This window comes from Mercurialis annua, linkage group LG1-X (genome assembly GCF_937616625.2).
Source record: "Mercurialis annua linkage group LG1-X, ddMerAnnu1.2, whole genome shotgun sequence".
Classification (NCBI taxonomy): Eukaryota; Viridiplantae; Streptophyta; class Magnoliopsida; order Malpighiales; family Euphorbiaceae; genus Mercurialis; species Mercurialis annua.
The window spans coordinates 52,233,410-52,255,229 of NC_065570.1; the positions used below are offsets into that span (position 1 = coordinate 52,233,410).

Here is a 21,820-nt window from a genome sequence, read left to right on the forward strand (position 1 = left end):
AGATGTGTCTTTTTTGTAAGGTCTCTAACTACTCCCTTTGAGTAGGAAAAAATAATTAAAAAGATGAACTATTTATAAAATTAATAAATAACTATGAAAACCCCTTCACTCTTTAGCCCTAATTCGTTTGCACCCTCATCTTATAAAATCTCCAATTTTGCTCAAATTTTCACCATTCGTCTTTCAATTGCACCCTTTAAATATTAAATTAAGAATATTTTATATTTCAACAAATATTCTAAATAGTTCCCGATGTTAAAATTTAAATAAAAAACCATCTTCACAAAAATTTCAAAACTTATAAATTTCACATTAAATATGAATCATTTAAAATATCATTAAAAAAATTAAAAAAACTATTTTTTTAAATATAAAATGAATTTTGAATCAAACAATATCTCACCGCCTTTACCCCGCAAAATAATTTAATTAAATTTCATATTATTTTTAATTTAAATTTAATTAAAAAAATTATGTATCCGCCGATTTTGAACCGAATAAAAATATCTTTTAATTTTTTTTAAAAGGCCACCACTAACCAACCGTCGGAAAAAATTTCCGACGGTGGCAGTTCTTCCTGGAGAACACACTGATTTTTTGTTACTTTTTCGTTAAAAATCTTTGAATATTTTATTAAAAAAATTAATTTAATTAATTTTGTGGAACTATAACAGTAAGGTTGAATAAAAGTGGATGTAAAATTTAGTAATTTTGAGATATATTTTTATGGAAGATGGTTTTATTATCGAAATTTTAACATTGAGGACAATTAGAATATGGGTTATAATTTAAAGTATTGATTTGACTTTTTCAGTAAAAAAATGTCAATTTAGTACTTCGAGAGTGCAATTGAAAGGTGAAAATTTAGACAAAATTAAAAAAATTATAAGTTGAGGTTGCAAACTAATTGTGGCTAACAGATAGAGGGTTTTCAGAAGATAAGCCTAAAATTAAATACTCTTTCCGTTTCAAAATAATAGTCTCATTTGCCACTTTCATCTGTCTTAAAATAATCATATTTAGCTTTCTGTTGTGTTTGTTCCTATATTATCCTTATTTATGATATTATTTTTATTTAAATATTATTAAATGAAATACTTGGAAATTAAAATGCATTAAATGAAATACTTAAAAAAACTCATTTGTTGATCTTTTTTAACTATAAAAATGGTTATAAATTATTAATTTTGATAATTATTAATTTAATTTTGTACTTTTCAATTAATTATCTAATTTTTTAGAGTTTTAATATTAAGGATGAAATTAAAAAATTATAACATTATAACTATGATAATTATATTTTTTAATACGTATGTTTTTAAGTATAGAATTATTATTTTGGGGCGAAGAGCGTATTAAAGTTTATTTCAGTTTTTATAAATAATTAGAAGAAGAGCAAATTACTATGAAGTCCCTCATATTTGACATAATTCACATTTTAGTCCCTCTTGTTTGAAAACTAAACTATATGGCCCCTCACTTTTGCTTCTGTCAACATTTTAGTCCCTCCATTCATTTTTAGTGTTAGTCAATGAAGTCAAAGGACTTATGGGTAAATTAATTATCAAACTTGAGGGATGAAATCGTTGATAAAAATAAAAGTGAGGGGTGAAATTGTTGAGAAAAATAAAAGTGAGGGACTATATTGTTTCGTTAACTTCATTAACTAACATCTAAAATGGATAGAAGGACTAAATCATTGACAAAACAAAAGTGAAAGGTTATATAATTCAATTTTCAAATAAGAGGGAGTAAACTGTGAATTATATCAAATGTGAGGGGGTGTCATAGTAATTTGCTCTTATAAGAATAATAGTCAAATGGGCGTGGCCCATTTCAAAGAATAAATAAAAGGATAAAGGGGACGACAATGAAGAAGAAGCCGTGTGAAAAACGAGAGTAGACCCCCCATAATAACTGAGCTGAGGCAGCCCAACGTGTCCATTTTGTCTTTTTGGATAATTTTCATTCAGTCCCTAATATTTTATCTATTAACTACTAAAATCTTCTTTTTGTAACATGAAAAAAAACCCTAATATGTAAAGAACAAATTCTTACGGTCAATTTTACACATTCGACGTCCAAACATGTTGAATAGGAAGCTACTAAAACAAAACAAAAAAATAAACATTATACTGAAAAAGTTCAAAAACATATTCATATAGATTATAAATTTTTATCAAATATATATAATATACTGGCAAAAATTAAAAATAGAATTAAATATCACTAAACTGGAAATAAAACATGTCTTTATATATATATATATATATATATATAACACACACGTCTAATGCAGAATTTTTGGACAAAATTTTGCATAATTAACTATTAGAATTTTTTTGGCTTAGTGTCACAAAAAAATCTAGATTTTTTAGCCTTTTTTTAATTTATCCCGACGTAAAATTGCTAATTGTATATCCACATCTTAAGTTTCAATTGTACCCAATTGTATAAATGGGAATCTTTTCAAAAAAATAAAGAAAAAATCTTTATAATTTATAAATGACTTATTTGAACTCCTTTCATTTGAAAAATTGAAAATGAATGACTTTTTTGAATTTTTTTTAATAAAAAAGATGTCAATTTAGTAGGTGTGGATACAATTAAAAATAAAAGATATGAATTTGGGTATAATTGATGATTTTACAATGTCAGAGTTAAATTCAAAAGGGCTAAAAGATCGAGATTTTTTGGACATTGCGGTAATTTTTATTACATCCCTTTAATATCAGTGATTTTTTTGTTAGACATAATAATTAAAAGGACTTGAATGAGAAATATATAAAGTATCAGGTACTGTTAGTGAAGATTACTCGTCTTATTTAATTTTATATACCCCACGTTTCTAATTGTCATCCTTCTAGGTTAGGCTGCTACATATAAACTTATAACTAAAATATTTCGTTAACAAGAAAGACAAAAATATTATATAGATTAATGAAAAAACCTCATTTTCTTCGCCGGAACGAAATAGAAAATTTGTTATATATCAACGCCCGAACTAACCTCATCAGCTGGCTCCCACCTTATCTTTGATAGCGTGGATGAGAGTTTACTGGTTTTGAGCCGAGTCTGCTTACCTTTTTATGTGTACACATCACTATTTATACTTACCACTATAATTAGTTAATGAACAAAGGATCATTTTAAAACCCCCAACTTGACACAAAGTATTAAAAACATTTAAAGTAGAAAAACTGGATCACTTTTACCCTGAATTTGACAAGACCGGTACAAAAATACCCCTATACTGACATGGCACCTAAAATGGAGAGTGAGTTTCTAATTAATCATTATTTACTCTAATTAATCATATTTAAATACTAATTAATCACAATTAATATTAATTAATCTAGAGGCTTTTTTAATTCTTTTAATTTTTTACAGCTTCGGCGAGGAGGAGCCTCCTCGCCGGAAAATGGAGTTGTTGTTCCTCTTCTCAAAGGAGGAGCAGCAGCTTCGCTCCTCGTCTGAGGAGCAGATCTGCTCCTCGTCAAATAAACAAACCTATCTGGGTCTATTCATCTTCGTCAATCAAAATGATGAACAGACCCACGTGGGTCTGTTCATCAATTTGATGAACATTTTAAAAAAAAATTGTTAAAAATTTAAAAATTTAAATTTTTTTTGTTAAAAATTTAGTTTGGGAGTTAATTTTTCATATATATAAAAGGGAAAAGGTGCAAAAATGACCCTCATGTATACCTCATGTATCTTATTGGTACTTCATGTATTTCGGATCTCAAATATGACCCTAACGTTGCGAAAAAGTATCAAAAAAACACAAAATATGGACGACGTTAAACATAAATGTGCACGGCCTTAAACGGAAATGTTAACGGAAGGGTCATTTTTGACACTTTTTCAAGACGTTAGGGTCCTTTTTGAGATCCGAAATACATGAGGTGCCAACATGAGACACGGGCTATACATTAGGGTTATTTTTGCACCTTTTCCCTATATAAAATTTGGGGGTTAATATGTTATATAAAATTTTAAATTAAAGGGATTAAATTGTTATTTTTTAATTATTAGGTATTAATTTAAAATGTTTTAAAAAATTAGGAGCATTTTAAACTCTTTTCTATCAAAAACCACCTTAAAAAACCGAAACCACTATTAAAACTGGAGAGTGTATCTCACTCCTTTAGGTGAGAGTGGAGAGGGAGTTTTTGTATCGATTTTGCCAATGTTCAAAATAAAAGTGATCCTATTTTGCTAATTTTAATGTTTTTGATATTTTATGCCAAGTTAAGAGGGTAAAGTGAGCTTTTGTTCATTAGTTAATTACCAAAAGCAATTTGCCATTTGTTCCGGGTTTTTTTTTCTTCTAATCTTTGTGAAATTAGCTATAAAGAAAAAATTGTTGAGCAAAGTAGAAATAAACAAAACAATAGATAATGTTGAATTTAGATGATATAAAAAATGAGAAAAATGATGTATAACTCAATTTTTTAATTCAATTTTTTTTACCCACTTTACGTGATAAATTTTCATTCGTCTAATTCTCATTCAAAAGTGTAATCAGTCCACTCTTTGATTACCACGTCAGACGGTACAAAAATGGATTAAAAGTATTGAATTATATAGCATTATTTTAAAAAAGTATGTGTTTGTGTTTCTGTTAGTTATTCTCAAATTGCTTAAATATAAACCATTCGTTGACTTTATAGCGGTGGACTCTCTTACAAAAATTTTAGCTTATAGAGCCTAGAGGAGATAATTTTGTAATGAGTGTTTAGCTTATGTATTGGTAATACTATGTCATATTTACAACAAGCCAATGAGCATTTACGATAGGGGATTTTTTAATTATTTTTCAATTTTTTTAATAATAATTTTTCACATGGCTAACGCACTATTGGGTTGTTACACGAATGACATGACACAACGGTTGCATGCAATAATTTTTCTTTTGTAATTAGAGGACATACATCGTTTTCGAACCACCACGCATGTTGGGCGGTCGGTTGGTCCGGTGCAATTTGAACACTTATTATTTTATTATTTTTTTATTAACAGTATATATATATATATATATATATATATATATATATATATATATATATATATATATATATATATATATATATATATATATATATATGACAAATCTCTCGATTTGCTCCATGCTTTATTTTTAAAAATGTAATATTTAATTTATTAATGTAACTTATTTGTTTCCATTCGTCATTATGTTTTATATGCATATCCTTTTCTTCTTTCTCAGATGATATATACAATTATTACAAAATTTGAAATACGAACAACAACCGGTGCATATTTTTTTTTACTCTAACAAACAAATTTCTTAAGCAATACGAAAGAGTGTTATCGAACGATTATTAAGTGCGGTGTTCATTAGAGAGTGGTTATTTTATCCTAGAGATGACATGGTTAATAGGTTATTTGTACCAAAAGAGAAGAGCTGCAATATGTTTTTTAAAAAGCGGCTTAACCCACGACAAAGCCAATAATAACGTTCATTAATTTGGTTTTTTTATTTACTGTATCAATTGGTACAAACACGTAAAAATCATGATCCATGGAAAAATCATTTAAGTCCCCTTTGAAATAGCTCCAATTATCAAATGAATTTTTATTTGTAAATGAATAATGAAAGGATACAAATTGTAGATTTGAAATGAATTTTATATATTTTATATTTGAAATGAATTTTATATATTTTATTCTTTATAACTTTATTCCAAATTAACTTTATGAGCATCTTATTTACCTGGAACTAAGTTACTAACTATTTATGCTCATTTTAAAACATAGATTTTTAAATAAAATTATGTAGAAATATATGAAATTAATAATACTAGAATCACTAATTTTATAATTAAGATACTTAAGATGATATTCTATAATTTTTGCAAGTTGAAAAGAAGGGAGGTGAAAACTAAAAAGAAGATAAAAAATATTAGTAAGAAAAATAAAAAAGATAAATAAGTAGCTTTAGAAAAGTAAGAACAATTTGGCCAAATAAAATTATCTTTTTTTTTAATTTCATTTGTAAAATTCCATCTATTTTGGTTGCATCCATAATTATATTGACGCATTTATTTATGGCTAAATATATTTTGGGTTCTTAAACTATACGATTTTGATTCATTAGGTCCCTCAAATTCTTTGGTTTCCTCAGATCTCTAAACTTTTAATTTTTGGTCATTGGATCCTAAAAGTTTAATTTTTTTGGTTCATTGGTCCCTAAACCTTCATTTTTTGATTCAATTAGTCCTTAAAATAACCAAAACAGTATAGTTTAGGGACCCTAAAATGGAATTTGCCTTTATTTATTCTAACACAAAAATTTAGAACTTTAAATGAATTTCACACAATTTTGAGAAATTTATTTGTTCCAAAATAACCCCAAATATTTTATTAGATTAAAGATAATATCATATATAATTATTAGTATATTAAGATGAGTATTAAATCGATAATTGAATAATTAAAATATAAATTTAATTTTTTATACATAACAAGTCAATATCAAACACATTTCATCTTGAAGCATTTTTTACATGTAAAAAGTCCTTACTAGAGTATTTAAATTTGTATGATTAGAAGACGAATTTAGGCTGCAAATCCAGAAAAAGATTATATTACAAAAGAAAAAGTCTTCTTACATTAAATGAATGGATATTATTATTCAATTCGTAGAATAAAGCATAAGATCAAACATCATAATTATTCATAATATTTAAAAGAATATAAAACCTGAAGTTTACGTTTTCAAGTGGTAATACTTGTCAAAGTGTCCAACAGAACATTCTCCAAACTTTTCAGAATAATTTGCCAACTTCAGCTGAAAACAACACAACAAATAGTCTGGGCTGAAACACATAAAGTCTGGATATGCTTTAGTCTGAACTGCCGTAATTTTTTAAATTTTTTCTGAAATTTTGGAAAAAGATTAAAAAAATAAGTGATATTTATTGTGAAGTCAAGATTAGAAAAAAATTAAGTCCGAAATGTCGGAAGTATAAAAATAAATCACATGGATAAATAAAATTTAGCTCGAGTAAAAAAGAAATTATAGTTCCGCTGTTGAACAAACAATATTTTAATAAGGATTTTTCAATTTCAATACCCCTTTTAGGCTTCAAAAGGTATATTTTGGTACAGACTACACACCAAATAATTTACATTTCTTTCTAAAGAAAAAGTAATTTACATTTCAGTATTAGCAAGGTTTTGGTGTTTGACAATTGAGAAAAAAAGCATATGCAATGCAACAATTGGACTTCTATTTTTAACAATTTCAAGAAAGCTGACTCTAACGGAGCCTACTTATAACCACAAATGAAATCATAGTTTTTTTGTGTATTTTCTAATTTCATATAAATTTTTATTTTTAATAATTTAAATCATGAATTATTATTTCTGACAAGAAAGTTGAAGATTTATATTCATGTAGGTGAGTTCAATTAAAATTGTAACATCCTTTCACATTTCATGTCTTGTCAAGAATATATTTAGTTCAAAATTGAAATAAAAGTATCTTTTATTTATTACTATTTGATTTGATGAATTAAATGTGGGAACGAGAATATGAATCTATTCAATTTATCATATTTATCATTACTTTATAACATTAAGTACGTTTTTTTTATAATCAGAGAGGGGAGAACGCTTGTGGGAGAAAATGAACCCACAACCTTGACAGTTTGTTGTTCAGCTCTTATACCATTTGAGCTACATTAAGCACATTATTTTAAACAGAATATAACATTAAGTTCGTTGGCGCCGTCGTTTAAGAATTGGAGAGCAAGAGCGGCTCTCCCTGCTGTAATTTGGCAGCATAAATCTGCAGATTACTCTCCAAAATTCTATGTTAAAGCTTTCTTTCAGTTTTCAAATGCTCAGATGTGGATTTTTTATTTCATTTGGCATGCTTGTGTGCCTCCACGAGTTCGGTTTTTCGCTTTGTTATTAGCTTTTAACAGATTATCTTGCACTAGTTTTCTATTTCATAGACATTATCGAGTAGAGGGGCTATCTTGTTCGTTTTGTGGTAGTTTGGAAGATACAAATCATATCTTTATTCATTGTGATTTTGCTTGGAGTTTTTGAAATACTATTTTTAGCAGCTGTGATTTATTGTGGGTAGCTCCAAATTCAGTTAACGATTTCATTCTCATTTGGAAAAGCTTAAGCAGATGTCGTTACAATGATCTTTGGTTGGCAATTTGGCTTTACTCGTGTTGGGAAATTTGGAAAGCGAGAAATAGAAGGATTTTTAGAAATGAAAGCACGGATATTATGTTCTTGGTCAATACAAGCATTACAAAGGCGGTTAGTTTTTACAAGTGTGTTCATAGTCAATTTCCATATTCGGGAAACGATGTTAACCGTAATCTAAACTCTTTGTTCTTTTCTTAAGTAGTATAGTTTTCTCGGGTTGTATCTTTTGAAATTTTTTCCTTGACATGCCTTGTGGCTTTTAAAAAAATCCCTAATTCATCAAAAAAAATTATTAAAATTAAAATTATATATTATTTGTTTATTTGATAAAGTTATTCTTTATTAATTATATTTTACTAAATTTGATCTAATTCTCATAAAAACGAAAAATTCATTCTCAAAAAGAAGGGAGGATCAAGTGATTTCATTATCATTCTTAAGTTATTTTAGGAAACCTAATACAAGCACAATATACCCTCTAATAATTAATATGTATGGTGGATTAAAAATTTATTAACTATTAGAATTACTAATATATTGAACATTACGTAAGACGTAATATCAAAGTTGGTTACCTTAATTTTTATTAATTATTAGAATTATTAATTTATTTAACATTAAATATTAGAGGGTTGACTGGAAAAAATATTATCCATTATTATTCTAAAAGGCATCCATAGTCCCATAAAAAGATGTAATTGCCCTCTTTTTAATTTTAAAGGACCTGATCTTAATCTTAAATACAATCAAATAACAAGGACGGTATTTTTTGGACACAAAATAACCTATTTTTATTAATTTTGAACAGTTATAAGTGTATCGTTTTCTAAAATAAAATAAAGTTTATATAACTGCTCTTACATAATAAAAATCAAAGTTTAATAGAAGATTATCAAAACTCTTTATAAAAAAAATAGAACAAACAAACCTTTTATAAATTGCCCAACTCGAATTGAAAACTGAAAACCAAACTTTTATATAAATACAAACTAAAACAAACTAAAGTCACAATTTCGATATAGTTCAATTTGATTTTATGGTTTGATTCGACTTTTACTCCTCCGATTCTATCACAGAACTAAATTCATACAATCCATACATGACTCCCATACACTTACTGTCAGGTCTACACTAACCCATCAAGACTTGTGCTCTCATAAAAAGTTTATATTCTTTTCTTCCTAATTGTTGGTCAAGTAATAAAAATATTGTATTTTCCAGCACATCATTAAAAATTGGATTAATTTCCTAATAGGTATTCTTAATTATTTTACGACGTTCAACACAGCAGCAGAGATCATTGAAGAAATCCGCAGTTTCCAGATCATCATTTCCCCCTGCAACAAAAAGAACATAGAATTATTGTACTGTGGAAGGCAAGAGGAGAGAATGAGTGATCAACTCACGAATTCATCATCAGAGTAATATTGTCTCCTTTAAGAAGAATCCTTCCTGGACAAGTAAAAAGAATAGAAGTTAGAAGGATATAATATTTTGTTTTTTTTTTTCTATAAAAAGACACTTTTAGTACGTCTTCAGTAGATTTATACAAAGCTTATTTTTGTAAGTAAAAATTAAAAAAGGCATGCTTTTATTTTTGTAATGAAATGAAAAAAAAAAGTGTAATTAAGATATAAATTCCTCTAATATTTACCTAAGACTTTCTTGGTCTTCTTCTTGACATTGACCTCCTCAGCGTCATCAAGGACCAAATTCATATACTCATCAAACCCCTAATTAAAAGAAAAACCATAAGATTTGAATACAAAAGATGATTTGTCTCCATGCTTGCAAGTTGTAAGTTCTAAGTAACTCGAATAAAACAGGTCTCTCCTATTAGACAAGTGAGCCACCAAAGCACGTTATGTGGATAAAGATCACATTGGAGGAACTTGTTCAACCATAATGACCCATTAACATTGCCAAAAATGTGGATATAGCTCCGAAACTTGCACATTCGAAGTCGTGAAGAAAAAAAAGGGAAGGGAAAGGAGAGCAATCCAATGCAATGCTTTAAGGAAGCTTTTCATGGAAACAAAGAAATCAGAAGTGCATGTAAAAGTTCTTTTTTGTTTGTTACTTACGCGTTTAAATTTGAAACAGTATATTATACATAGTACATACTTATATGATACAATTCAACAAAAGAAAAATCTCGTACAGAAGTACGGAGTACATGTAAAAAGGCTGAAACTATAGAAAAATACGGAAGAAAATAAATTGTGAGATTATCAAACTTGGGTTATGACAAGAGGCAAATAAAGAACAATCAGCTAATTAGCATCATGGAACATGTCTTTAAGGTTGGACTTAAGTCAAAAGAGACAACGAGAAAATGAAAGAGGTATAAATGAACAAAAGAACGGATGAGGAAAAAGCATGAAATCAGAGAGGTTTGGATAATCCTTAATATCATAAAATAAGCAGCTTATGGTCATTGCAGCAGTAACTCTCAGCACCCCACCCTAGCAATTCAAATCTACAGCATAAGTATCTACTGTAGTTGAATCCTGCTTGACTCCGAAAAATCAATCAATCAGCTATAGTTTTTCCCTAATCAAACCTATAGAACTCAATCATGGTTGTTAAAAACACCAGGTGCATAAAGTTGCAGCGGGATTCTGCAGCCAACACATAAGGTGCAGGTGTGCACCTCAAAGAGTGAGAAGCATAAGGGCAGAAAGTAAAAAAGTAGAATTTTGAAAGAAATTTAAATTTAGACACAAACATATGTACAAAAATAAATAATCCCCAATTCATAACAAATTTATGATAAAAAAACAACTAGAACTTAATACCAAGAAACATGGAGCGAGAACTTTAACTTGGCACAAAGTCATGGTGGAATCAATAATTTAACATGGCATTGTGACTGCAGATGTTTTTGCATGTTGTAAGTGTAGGATGTGAGAAGCTTCTATAACGGGAGAAACCAGACACCAATGAATTGTTAGATAATGCAAACAATTATACGAGTCACGTATTATGTCAAATATAATTTCAGTAGAAAAATTCCCAGGAAAGATCGGAGGGTCACAAGCGGATCGCTTAAGTACCGACCTCCTTAGACAGAATTGGCTAATCCCCTGAAAAAACCTCCACCTTTCAGTCCCTTTTCGTTTGCACCCTCACGTTGCAAAATCACCAATTTTACCCAAATCCACACCTTTCGTTTTCAATTCCACCCTCAATTATTAAAATACACAACTTTTACTTTCAATTACACCCTCGAGCATTAAATTGATCTTTTTTCCAATACTTCATATTTTAATAAATATTCAAAATAGTCCCTAATATTATAATTAAAACAAAAAAACCATCTTTCTTAAATTTTAAAAATTAATTTTAAATATTATACAAACCTTTTTATTTAAAACTTGCTGCTTTTATTTCGAAAATAAATTTAAACTAATTAAATTATATTTTATATCGTTTTTAGTTTAATTTTTTTTTGGAATTTTTTTTGTCCTCCGGCAAACCGAACCAGCTCTGGTTCGTCTTCCATGGAAGACGAACCAGAGCTGGTCGTCTTCCATTGGAGGAAGACGAGACCAGCTCGTCTTCCTCCCATGGAAGACGAACAGCTCGTCTTCCATGGGCTTGTCTTCCTCCCAAGGAAGACGAGCTGGTCGTCTTCCTAAGGAGGAAGACGACCAGATCTGGTCGTCTTCCTCCTTAGAAAGACGACATGGGTCGTCTTCCTTCCATGGAAGACGACCAGATCTGGTCGTCTTCCATGGAAGGAAGACGACCAGCTGCTGGTCGTCTTCCATAGAAGGAAGACGACCAGCTGCTGGTTTGTCTTCCTTGGGAGGAAGACAAACCAGCTCGTCTTCCTCCCATGGAAGACGAGGAGGTCGGCTTCCATGGGAGGAAGACGCGGAGGACGACGGCGGCTGATCCGGGGTGGGTCGGAATACGCGGAGGACGACGGCGGCCGACCGAGAATGGGTCGGAATACACGGATGTAGTATTTTTATTAATTATTTAGTTAATTAAATTAATTTTTTTAATGATACATTAAAAAAAATTAAATTAATTATAATATCAAATAAATTAGAGAGGTCGAATAAAATCGGATTTGAATTTGTACAAAATAATAATATTTATTGAATTCAATAAAAAATTATTATTAAGTTTTTTTAATTTGTGAAAAGAATATTCTTTTATTTAAATATAACATTAAGCTCTATATAGTATATATGCTTAAATATTAAGTATTGATTTGGACCTTTTTCAAGTGAAAAAAGGTTGATTTAATGTTTAAGGGTGGAATTGAAAACGAAAGGTGTGAATTTGGGTAAAATTGGAGATTTTACAACGTCAGGGTGCAAACGAAAAGGGGCTAAAAGGTGGAGGTTTTTTCAGACACCAATGAATTGTTAGATAATGCAAACAATTATACGAGTCACGTATTATGTCAAATATAATTTCAGTAGAAAAATTCCCAGGAAAGATCGGAGGGTCACAAGCGGATCGCTTAAGTACCGACCTCCTTAGACAGAATTTAACTAAATGTAATTAACCGCATAATACGACTTGTTATATTTTGCATTAACAAGACATCATTAACATAAACCTAAGGATCTTTAAAACTAAATAATTTCATAATACCGTAAATAAATATTGATAGAAAACTTACTTGAATTTCCAAGAGAATTTTCATTTGAAGCCATGAGTGAAAATTGATTTCTCTCCCTTAACCCTTAATTTCTTAATCACTCTATTTTACATGGAGTTAGAGTTGTGTTTTGGTGGTAGAGAGAGGACCAAAGTTCATGCTATATATAGACATTTCAATTCAATCCGGTACGTCCATCACATAACCAAATCAACGGATGAGATTAATCCATATCATAATAATTTATATTAATTTAATTAGACCAAAATTAGGTGTCAAATGAATGTTTAAATGCATGACACTTAATGCATAATGTGTCAAATTTATATTGTATATTTGACACCTTAATGCCTAATGTGTCATATTAAAACATAATGCATTGTCCATTTGACACATATTTTTCTAACATGAAAAATATATAATTTTCTAACATTCTCCCACTTGGTCTAATTAAAATTAATAAAAATTTATTGTATTCATAATGATTAATCTCTTTATGATTTCATCATAATATATAATATAAAAATCGTTCAATGTGAGTTATGGCGGTTATGTCCTATTTAATCGAACATTTCCTTCCATATACTACAACACTTAGAATTTTTTATATCATATCGATACTTAAATACATTCAAAATGTCATAATGGTCCACAATAATGTCAAATAAATGACTTTCTTGTTTATCGTTTAAATCATTAGTGTATACTAACATAAGAAACAAGAAATCGTTAATGTATATCAGAAACACATAATAGAGCTCAGAGTGTTATTACATAATCAATTATCCTCATCATCATTACAACCAAGACCCATCTTTAGAACATGTTCCTTAAATAATTTTGGTTGTAGACCTTTCGTTAAAGGATCCGCAATCATAAATTCAGTACTAATGTGCTGAATAAACACTCTTTGTTTCTGAATCTCCTCTTTAACAACAAAATACTTTAATTCCATATGTTTGGTACCTTTCGAGTATTTGTCATTTTTAGAGAAGAACACTGCTGCGGAATTATCACAATAAATCTTCAGCGGCCTGGTAATGGTGTCGACAACCCCAAGTCCTGAAATAAAGTTTCGCATCCATAATGCATGAATTGTAGCTTTAAAACATGCTACAAATTCTGCTTCCATAGTGGATGAAGCAATGATAGTTTGTTTTGCACTTTTCCACGATACTGCTGCTTCTGCTAATAGAAACACATAACCAAATGTGGACTTTCTACTATCAATGCATCCAGCAAAATCTGAATCTGAATATCCAATTACCTCAAGTTCATTGGATCTTTTATATGTGAGCATATAATTCTTTGTTCCTTGTAGGTACCGTAACACTTTCTTTGCAGCTTTCCAGTGATCAATTCCAGGATTACTTTGATACCTGCCTAACATACCAACCGCGAAACTAATGTCCGGTCTAGTACAGGTTTGCAAGTACATCAAACTTCCAACAACAGAAGCATATGGAATTGATTCCATTTCTTTTCGTTCTATATCATTTTTCGGACACTGCATAAGACTAAATTTGTCACCTTTCTGTAAGGGAACAACTCCAGGTGAACATTTATCCATATTGAATTTTTCAAGAACTTTTTCAATATATGTTTTTTGAGACAATCCTAACAATCCATGTGATCTATCACGAAATATTTCTATTCCAATCACATAGGATGCCTCTCCCATATCTTTCATTTCAAAGTTCTTTGCAAGAAATTCTTTAGTCTTATACATTATACCCAAATCATTAGCAGCAAGCAAAATATCATCAACATACAGAACCAGAAATATAAACTTACTCCCATTAATCTTTTGATATATGCATCTGTCAACATTATTTTCTTTAAAATCAAAAGATGTAATAATGGTATTAAACTTAATATACCATTGTCTGGAAGCTTGTTTAAGTCCATATATTGATTTTTTAAGTTTACACACCATTTGACTTTCACCTTCAATGGAAAAACCTTCAGGTTGATCCATGTAAACTTCCTCTTCTAAATCTCCATTTAAAAAGGCTGTTTTCACATCCATTTGATGTAACTCTAAGTCATAATGAGCTACTAGTGCCATAATTATTCTTAGTGAATCTTTCTTTGAGAAAGGAGAAAATGTCTCCTTATAATCAATGCCATCTTTTTGAGTATAACCTTTAGCAACAAGTCTGGCTTTATATCTTTCAATATTGCCTTTTGAGTCGCGCTTTGTCTTAAAGACCTATTTACACCCGACTCTTTTACAATCAGATGACAATTTAACAAGATTCCAAACATTGTTTTGCTTCATAGAATTTAACTCATCTTTCATAGCATCGATCCATTTATCAGATTCAGCACTATTAATGGCTTGTGAATATGAAACCGGATCCTCATTAATTTCAAAATCTGACTCTTGCAAATATACCACATAATCATTTGAAATAGCTGATCTCCTTTCCCTTTGAGATCTTCTTACTACTATTTCTTGTGGTTCATTTGCAATAGTCATTTGTGAGTTAGTTATTTGATGGGATGGTTCTTCATTCGAATGTTGTTCAATGTTATTATTGTTTCTTTCAACATCAGAAACAACATTCGGTAAAGTAATAGATGAAGGAATATCCATATATAATGGGACATTTACTTTAACTTCCTTTATCTCCATACTTTGTTGTTCATTACTCCCACTAACATCACCATTCTCAATAAATTTTGCATTTCCGGTTTCAACAATCCTCGGACTATATTTTGGACAGTAAAATATATACCCTTTAGATTTCTCTGGGTAACCAATAAAGTAACCACTAACAGTTCGAGAATCTAATTTTCTTTCATGTGGATTATAAATTCTTGCTTCCGCTGGACAACCCCAAACATGCAGGTGTCGTAAACTAGGTTTCCTTCCAGTCGACAATTCAAAAGGAGTCTTTTGAACTGCCTTACTAGGAACCCTATTTAATAAATATGTTGCGGTTTTAAGAGCATACATCCACAAAAAATTGGGTAAAGAGGAGTTACTCATCATACTCCTGACCATATCCATTAAAGTCCGATTACGCCTTTCTGCTACACCATTTTGTTGAGGTGTGCCTGGCATAGTGTATTGTGCACATATGCCATGATTTTCGAGGAGCTTTGCAAATGGACCAGGACACTGTCCAGACTCATTATATTTTCCATAATATTCACCACCTCTATCAGATCTTACATTTTTCACCTTTTTATCTAATTGCCTCTCAACCTCCTTTATGTATGTCTCAAGGGCATTAACTGATTGAGATTTTTCATGAAGCAAATAGATATAACCATAACGTGAAAAATCATCAATAAAAGTGATAAAATATTTTTCTCCATTAATAGTCGGAGTGTCAAAAGGTCCACAAATATCGGTGTGTATTATTTCAAGAAGCTGAGTGCTTCTTGTGGCTCCTTTCTTAATATGTTTGGTTTGCTTACCTTTAATGCAATCCACACATATTTCGAAATTAGTAAAATCCAAATTTGGAAGAATTTCATGTTTTACTAATCTTTGTAATCTTTCCTTGGATATATGACCCAAACGTTTATCCCACAAGTAAACAGAATTTTCATTCATCATGCTACGTTTAAGACCAATACTGCTATTTACAGCGAGCAAAGATTCAGAAAAAATATTATCAAGTTTTAGTTTGTATAAACCATTAACAAAAAAACCAGAACCAATAATTCTAGAATTCTTAAACAAACTAAAACTATTAGATCCAAATTTTCCATTAAAACCACAAACATCTAGTTTAGAAACAGAAATAAGGTTTCTACTGATTGAAGGTACATAAATGGTCTCAGATAAGTCTAATTGATAGCCATTATCCAAGATTAGACGATAAGTCCCAATTCCTTCAATCGGTGCCTTCATGCGATTTCCCATAAATAGGAAATCACTTGTTGGGTTTGTAGTTTGGATCGTAGTGAATCCCTGCAACATATTAGCCACATGAGTAGTAGCACCAGAATCAAGCCACCAAGTATTATTAGGAACTTCAGTTAAGTTTGATTCGAAAATCGGAGAAGCATAATGAAAGATACCTTTCTTTTCGAACCAAGCTTTGCGTTTTAAGCAATCTTTCTGATAGTGTCCTTCTTTCTTACAGAAATGACATCTATCAATCTTTCGTTCCTTTTCTTCGGCCTGGGAAACATTAGTCGGCCTTTTGGTTTTCTTAAACTTTGTGGCTTTGACTTTCATTCTTTTTTCAGCTCCTTGACCCACAAGATTGACCATGTGATTCCTTTGAGTTTTTAACCTCGTTTCCTCCTGAACAAGCCTACCAGCCAATTCATTAATATCCCACTTATCCTTTATAGTGTTATAATTAATTTGAAAAGGCCCATATTCAGGAGGAAGCGAGTTCAACATAAATTGCACTAAAAAGGAATCTTCCACAGCCAATCCCAAGGACTTCAGTCTTGCTGCGATATTAGTCATCTCGATGATATGATCTTGCATACTCTTTGACCCATCATACTTTATGGTCGTGAGCTTTGCCATTAATGTACCAGCGAGAGACTTATCAGCAGAACGAAAACGATCTTCCACGAATGCTAGAAATTCTTTAGCATTTTCTGTTTGTGGAATAGTAGACTTAATGTTGTTGGCAATTGTCATTCGAAAAAAAATTTAGGCATAATCTGTTACTGCGTTCCCATGCTTTAAGGTGTAACTTCTAGGGGTGGGCATGGACCGGTTAACCGGTCCATGAGGGTAATTTATAAACCGGTCCATTATAATACGGTTTTTAAAATTAAAAACCTAAACCTAAAATTTTAAACGGTTAACCGGTAAATTGGTTAACCATAAAAAACGGTTCGATTTTTCGGTTTTGCGGTTTTTAACCATATAACCATTAGAAAAATTAAAGACAAAAAAAGATATATTTTTAATTCTATTTGATTTTTTAGCAAACAAAAAAAACTATAGAAATTCAAATTATATTAAAAAAATATAAATCTAAACTATCTTATAAATAGTTAAATCAATGCAAATATTTAAAACTATTATTATTTACAAATAATTTATGAGTAATATTAAAGCTAGGTTTGTATTTTTTGAATTGTTTGTAGTGTTGTTCACGTCCACTTTCTACTATTTATAGACTTAAATATTCCTATTTTGTTAAGTAAATATTTTAATAAGGAAAACAAATTTCTTTTACAATATTTTCATATATAAAATCTCCTAAAATGTATAAATATTCCTAAATAAAATATATGTCAATATATTTTTATATTTAGATTTTATTGTGTATATTATAAAATCAATATTATTTTATAAATCATAAAATATATCTTATTAATTATTAAAAATATATGAATATATATATATATATATATATATAAACCGGTTAACCGATTAACCACGGTTTTTAGAAATCCAAAACCTAAACCTAAACCATTAACCATGAAAACTAAAAATCAAAACCTAAACCTAAACCGTTGGACCGGTTAACCACATTTTCCGGTTCGGTTTTCCGGTTTCGGTTCGACCGGTTTTTTTGCCCACCCCTAGTAACTTCTCAGCCTCACTACTTATATCAGTTATAGCAGCGGGCTTAACTTCTAATAAAGCTAAGTTGAGATCCATAGAGTCTAAATGGAAATCAACTTGCTCGTGCCATTCAGAGAAGTTTGTACCATTGAAAACAGTAACAGATGATGCATGTGAATGAATTGCAACAGCTGCAAAATATAACATAAAGCTCACAATTAATTTATATTCAGAAAAATTCTTAAAGTAGTTCTCCTTTGGGTAGATACTACATCATACTTTAAATACCATATATATAAACATAATGGATAATTATCACATTTTAATTAAATATATTTATTATCTTTGGATAATTAAATATATTTAACTAAAATATCTTAATATTGTTCAACAATCATAAAATAATAATTTATCTTTGGATAAATATTTAATTTTTTATCGATTGTCAAACATTATACATTATTATGGTATTAAAATACATATATTATAGTTTAAGTTACTTTGATAACTTTAAACTATATATGTAAAGTTTATTCTAGTTTAAGTTACTTTGGTAACTTTAAACTATAACAATTAATATATTTATTTACATGTAAATTATAATTTCATCATAAAATAATAATTAAATTAACTATCATGAACTTTATGTTTTATATGTAATTAAATCATAAATTTATTAATTAACATAAATCTATCAATTATACGTAAATCTATTATGTATAGAAATTATTTAGTTTTTTCAACCATACGCTCCGATACCACTTGTTAGATAATGCAAACAATTATACGAGTCACGTATTATGTCAAATATAATTACAGTAGAAAAATTCCCAGGAAAGATCGGAGGGTCACAAGCGGACTGTCACGACCCAATTTATTGAGCCGAGACCGGCGCTAGGGAACGGGAGTGGTAGCTCCGGAACCCGTAGCAAGCCTAAAACCACTATAAATTTTTCGCGAATTATTATTATAGACTAGGGTCTTACCGAGCGACATCTCTTGTCCAGCTCTGCCCTGTCTCTAATTATATTCTAGACCAATTCCACTCATGGCAATTGGTTAAGGAAATCAAACGGTTAAAATACGATCTTCATTAATAAATAGTTATATACGTATACTTTTATATCAAATCAGAGTTGCCCATTTAAATATACCGTTTGAATTTAAACCTGACATTACATATAGACATCTACCGACTACTGCAGCTCTACGAGGAAAACATCCTTTGACATACTCTTTCACTATCATAGACTTTCGGAAGAAGGAAAGGAAGTCCATCCTTTAAATCGCTTTGACCTGAAAGAAAGACTGTGAGGGGTCAGTATATGGGGATAAACTGAGTGAGTTTATACATTTACTAATAAGTATCCATATAAAACATAACGCATAAAACAATGCAATAACGTTCAAACCTCGTGTAGCCAAGTACAGGATCCGATTGAAACCCTAATCCTCAAATATATTAAACGTATACACTCAGAGGAAAACTTATCCAATAGTCCGACCCGGGAGTATTCACACTCTACCACGTCAGTCGCGACAATTCTCTTAATCCCAGTGGTGGGTCTAACCCACTAGATACGGGGCTCAGGTTACACTGTAACCGAGTTCACTCTCGTATCACAATCATACATCTGCCTTCAGAATTCGTGTACTTAATCGTATTCACAACTGTATCAAATCAAAACTGGTGATCACACAGTCCTATTGCCGCTCAATAGGTAGCACGTTCCATCGGATCAATACTAGTTTCAAATCAAGCATAAGTGCAATTCATATAAAGCTTTAATATAAAAATCATGCAATTCAAACAGAAAGCAATATAAAATAATTGCTTGAATAAATACTTTAAAAGCAAATTGTATAAACTCACAGTGACCGCTTATTCCAAAAATACTCTGGCGCTCAGAAACGTCTACCTTCCCGAGCTCCTGGTCCAGCGGCTTCTTGCCTCGCCGGATCTAAAACTATTTTAAAAATAATTGACTTGTATTAAATCCTATTCTAAGATTGACTCTAGACTCGAGACACGACATACTACTTATATTAACCGTCGTGCTTCTCACGTATTTTCTGATAAACGATTTTTAACTCGTTTACATATCGAATATCATATCTAGATCAATTCCCGTTTAACCTCTTTAGGTTAACGGCTCAAACTAATCGATAATTAATCAATTACTAATTGATTTCAAATCTCGCTATGCGTGTATAGTAAATTTTTTCTTAACACGAGTCAATCGGCAAAATTACAGTGCGGGCGAGTCGCCGACTCGGGCGGGCTGCGGACGCACGCCCCGCATATGCGGGCGCGTCGCCCGTCTATGCGGGCGCGTCGCCCGTCTATGCGGGCGCACGCCCCGCATATGCGGGCGCATCGCCCGCCTATGCGGGCGCATCGCCCGCGTAGTATGCGGGCGCACGCCCCGGTAGTATGCGGGCGCATCGCCCGTCTATGCGGGCGCGTCGCCCGTCTATGCGGGCGCACGCCCCGCATATGCGGGCGCATCGCCCGCCTATGCGGGCGCATCGCCCGCGTAGTATGCGGGCGCACGCCCCGGTAGTATGCGGGCGCATCGCCCGCCTATGCGGGCGCATCGCCCGCCTATGCGGGCGCATCGCCCTGCTATGCGGGCGCGCCGCCGCCATACGCGGGCGCACGCCCCGCTTCGCGGGCGTGCCGCACACACCGTCCAGGACGATTTTCCGACGTGCTTTCGATCCAAAAACGCTCTTAACACACGTATAACATATAATCTAACTCCAAAACACTTTAATTCAATTCAAATATCTATTAAAACGATATATTAATTTCGTGGCCTAAAACTTTGAATCGATATAACTCAAAATATATCCGTTTAAACGAGAAAACGTCAAGCTTACCGTGATTCGCCTCTGGAATACGATCAATTCGAGCTATTAAACGTCGGAAACGGACGAGAAACGGAAACCGCGCGACGAACCGTACGAAACGGCGAGAGAGAAGGAAATGAGAAGATGTTTCTGGCGATTCCTTCATCTGAAGGAAATGATATATATATATGGCCAAATGTCACTTTTAATCCTTGAACTCTTTAACTTAAACCAATCCTATATTAAACTTTCTATTTTAATTTAACCCTTACTTTAACTCAATTACGTACGTATTATTTATATCCAAATAAATAATACGATTCTAAAATTATTATATCCCGTCAATAATCCTCTAATTTCTATTCTTGAGGCTTAATTGGCTAATTTACATTTTAGCCCTTAAACTTCTTAAAAATTGCAAATTAACCCAAAACGCATCCGCGTCCAAATTTTAAAAGGTCTCCAATTGACCCGAAACTTTTATCACGACTACTATAAAATATTTCGCGGATCTTGGCGAAATAATTCTTATCTCGGAATTTATAATTTATTTTATATTAATTTCCGAAGTTATTTTCTGAATTCCTTCTAATCCACTCAATATTTATTACTTTAAATTCCCGATATCATTAAATTAAATCCATCTTAACTTA

General features: G+C 31.1%; 1 protein-coding gene across 1 annotated transcript; it reads right to left on the reverse strand.

Moving 5' to 3' along the window:
* Positions 1 to 17,022: 17,022 nt before the first annotated feature.
* On the reverse strand, positions 17,023 to 19,592 carry LOC130015148 (uncharacterized). Its single transcript, XM_056104775.1, has 4 exons — positions 19,484 to 19,592; positions 18,330 to 18,505; positions 17,074 to 17,411; positions 17,023 to 17,029 (listed from the first exon to the last, which is right to left on the reverse strand). The coding sequence occupies exons 1-4, from the start codon at positions 19,590 to 19,592 to the stop codon at positions 17,023 to 17,025; spliced, it is 630 nt and encodes a 209-aa protein (XP_055960750.1).
* Positions 19,593 to 21,820: the final 2,228 nt, after the last annotated feature.

What these genes read in the sequence shown, in the direction of transcription:
- LOC130015148 (XM_056104775.1), bottom strand. Translation starts at nt 19,592, where the DNA reads ATGGACTTCCTTTCCTTCTTCCGAAAGTCTATGATAGTGAAAGAGTAT. An exon ending in ATGTCTATATGTAATGTCAG is followed by an intron (nt 18,506 to 19,483) that starts GTTTAAATTCAA and finishes TATATTTTGCAG; the next exon opens with CTGTTGCAATTCATTCACAT. An exon ending in AGGCTGAGAAGTTACTAGGG is followed by an intron (nt 17,412 to 18,329) that starts GTGGGCAAAAAA and finishes AACAACATTAAG; the next exon opens with TCTACTATTCCACAAACAGA.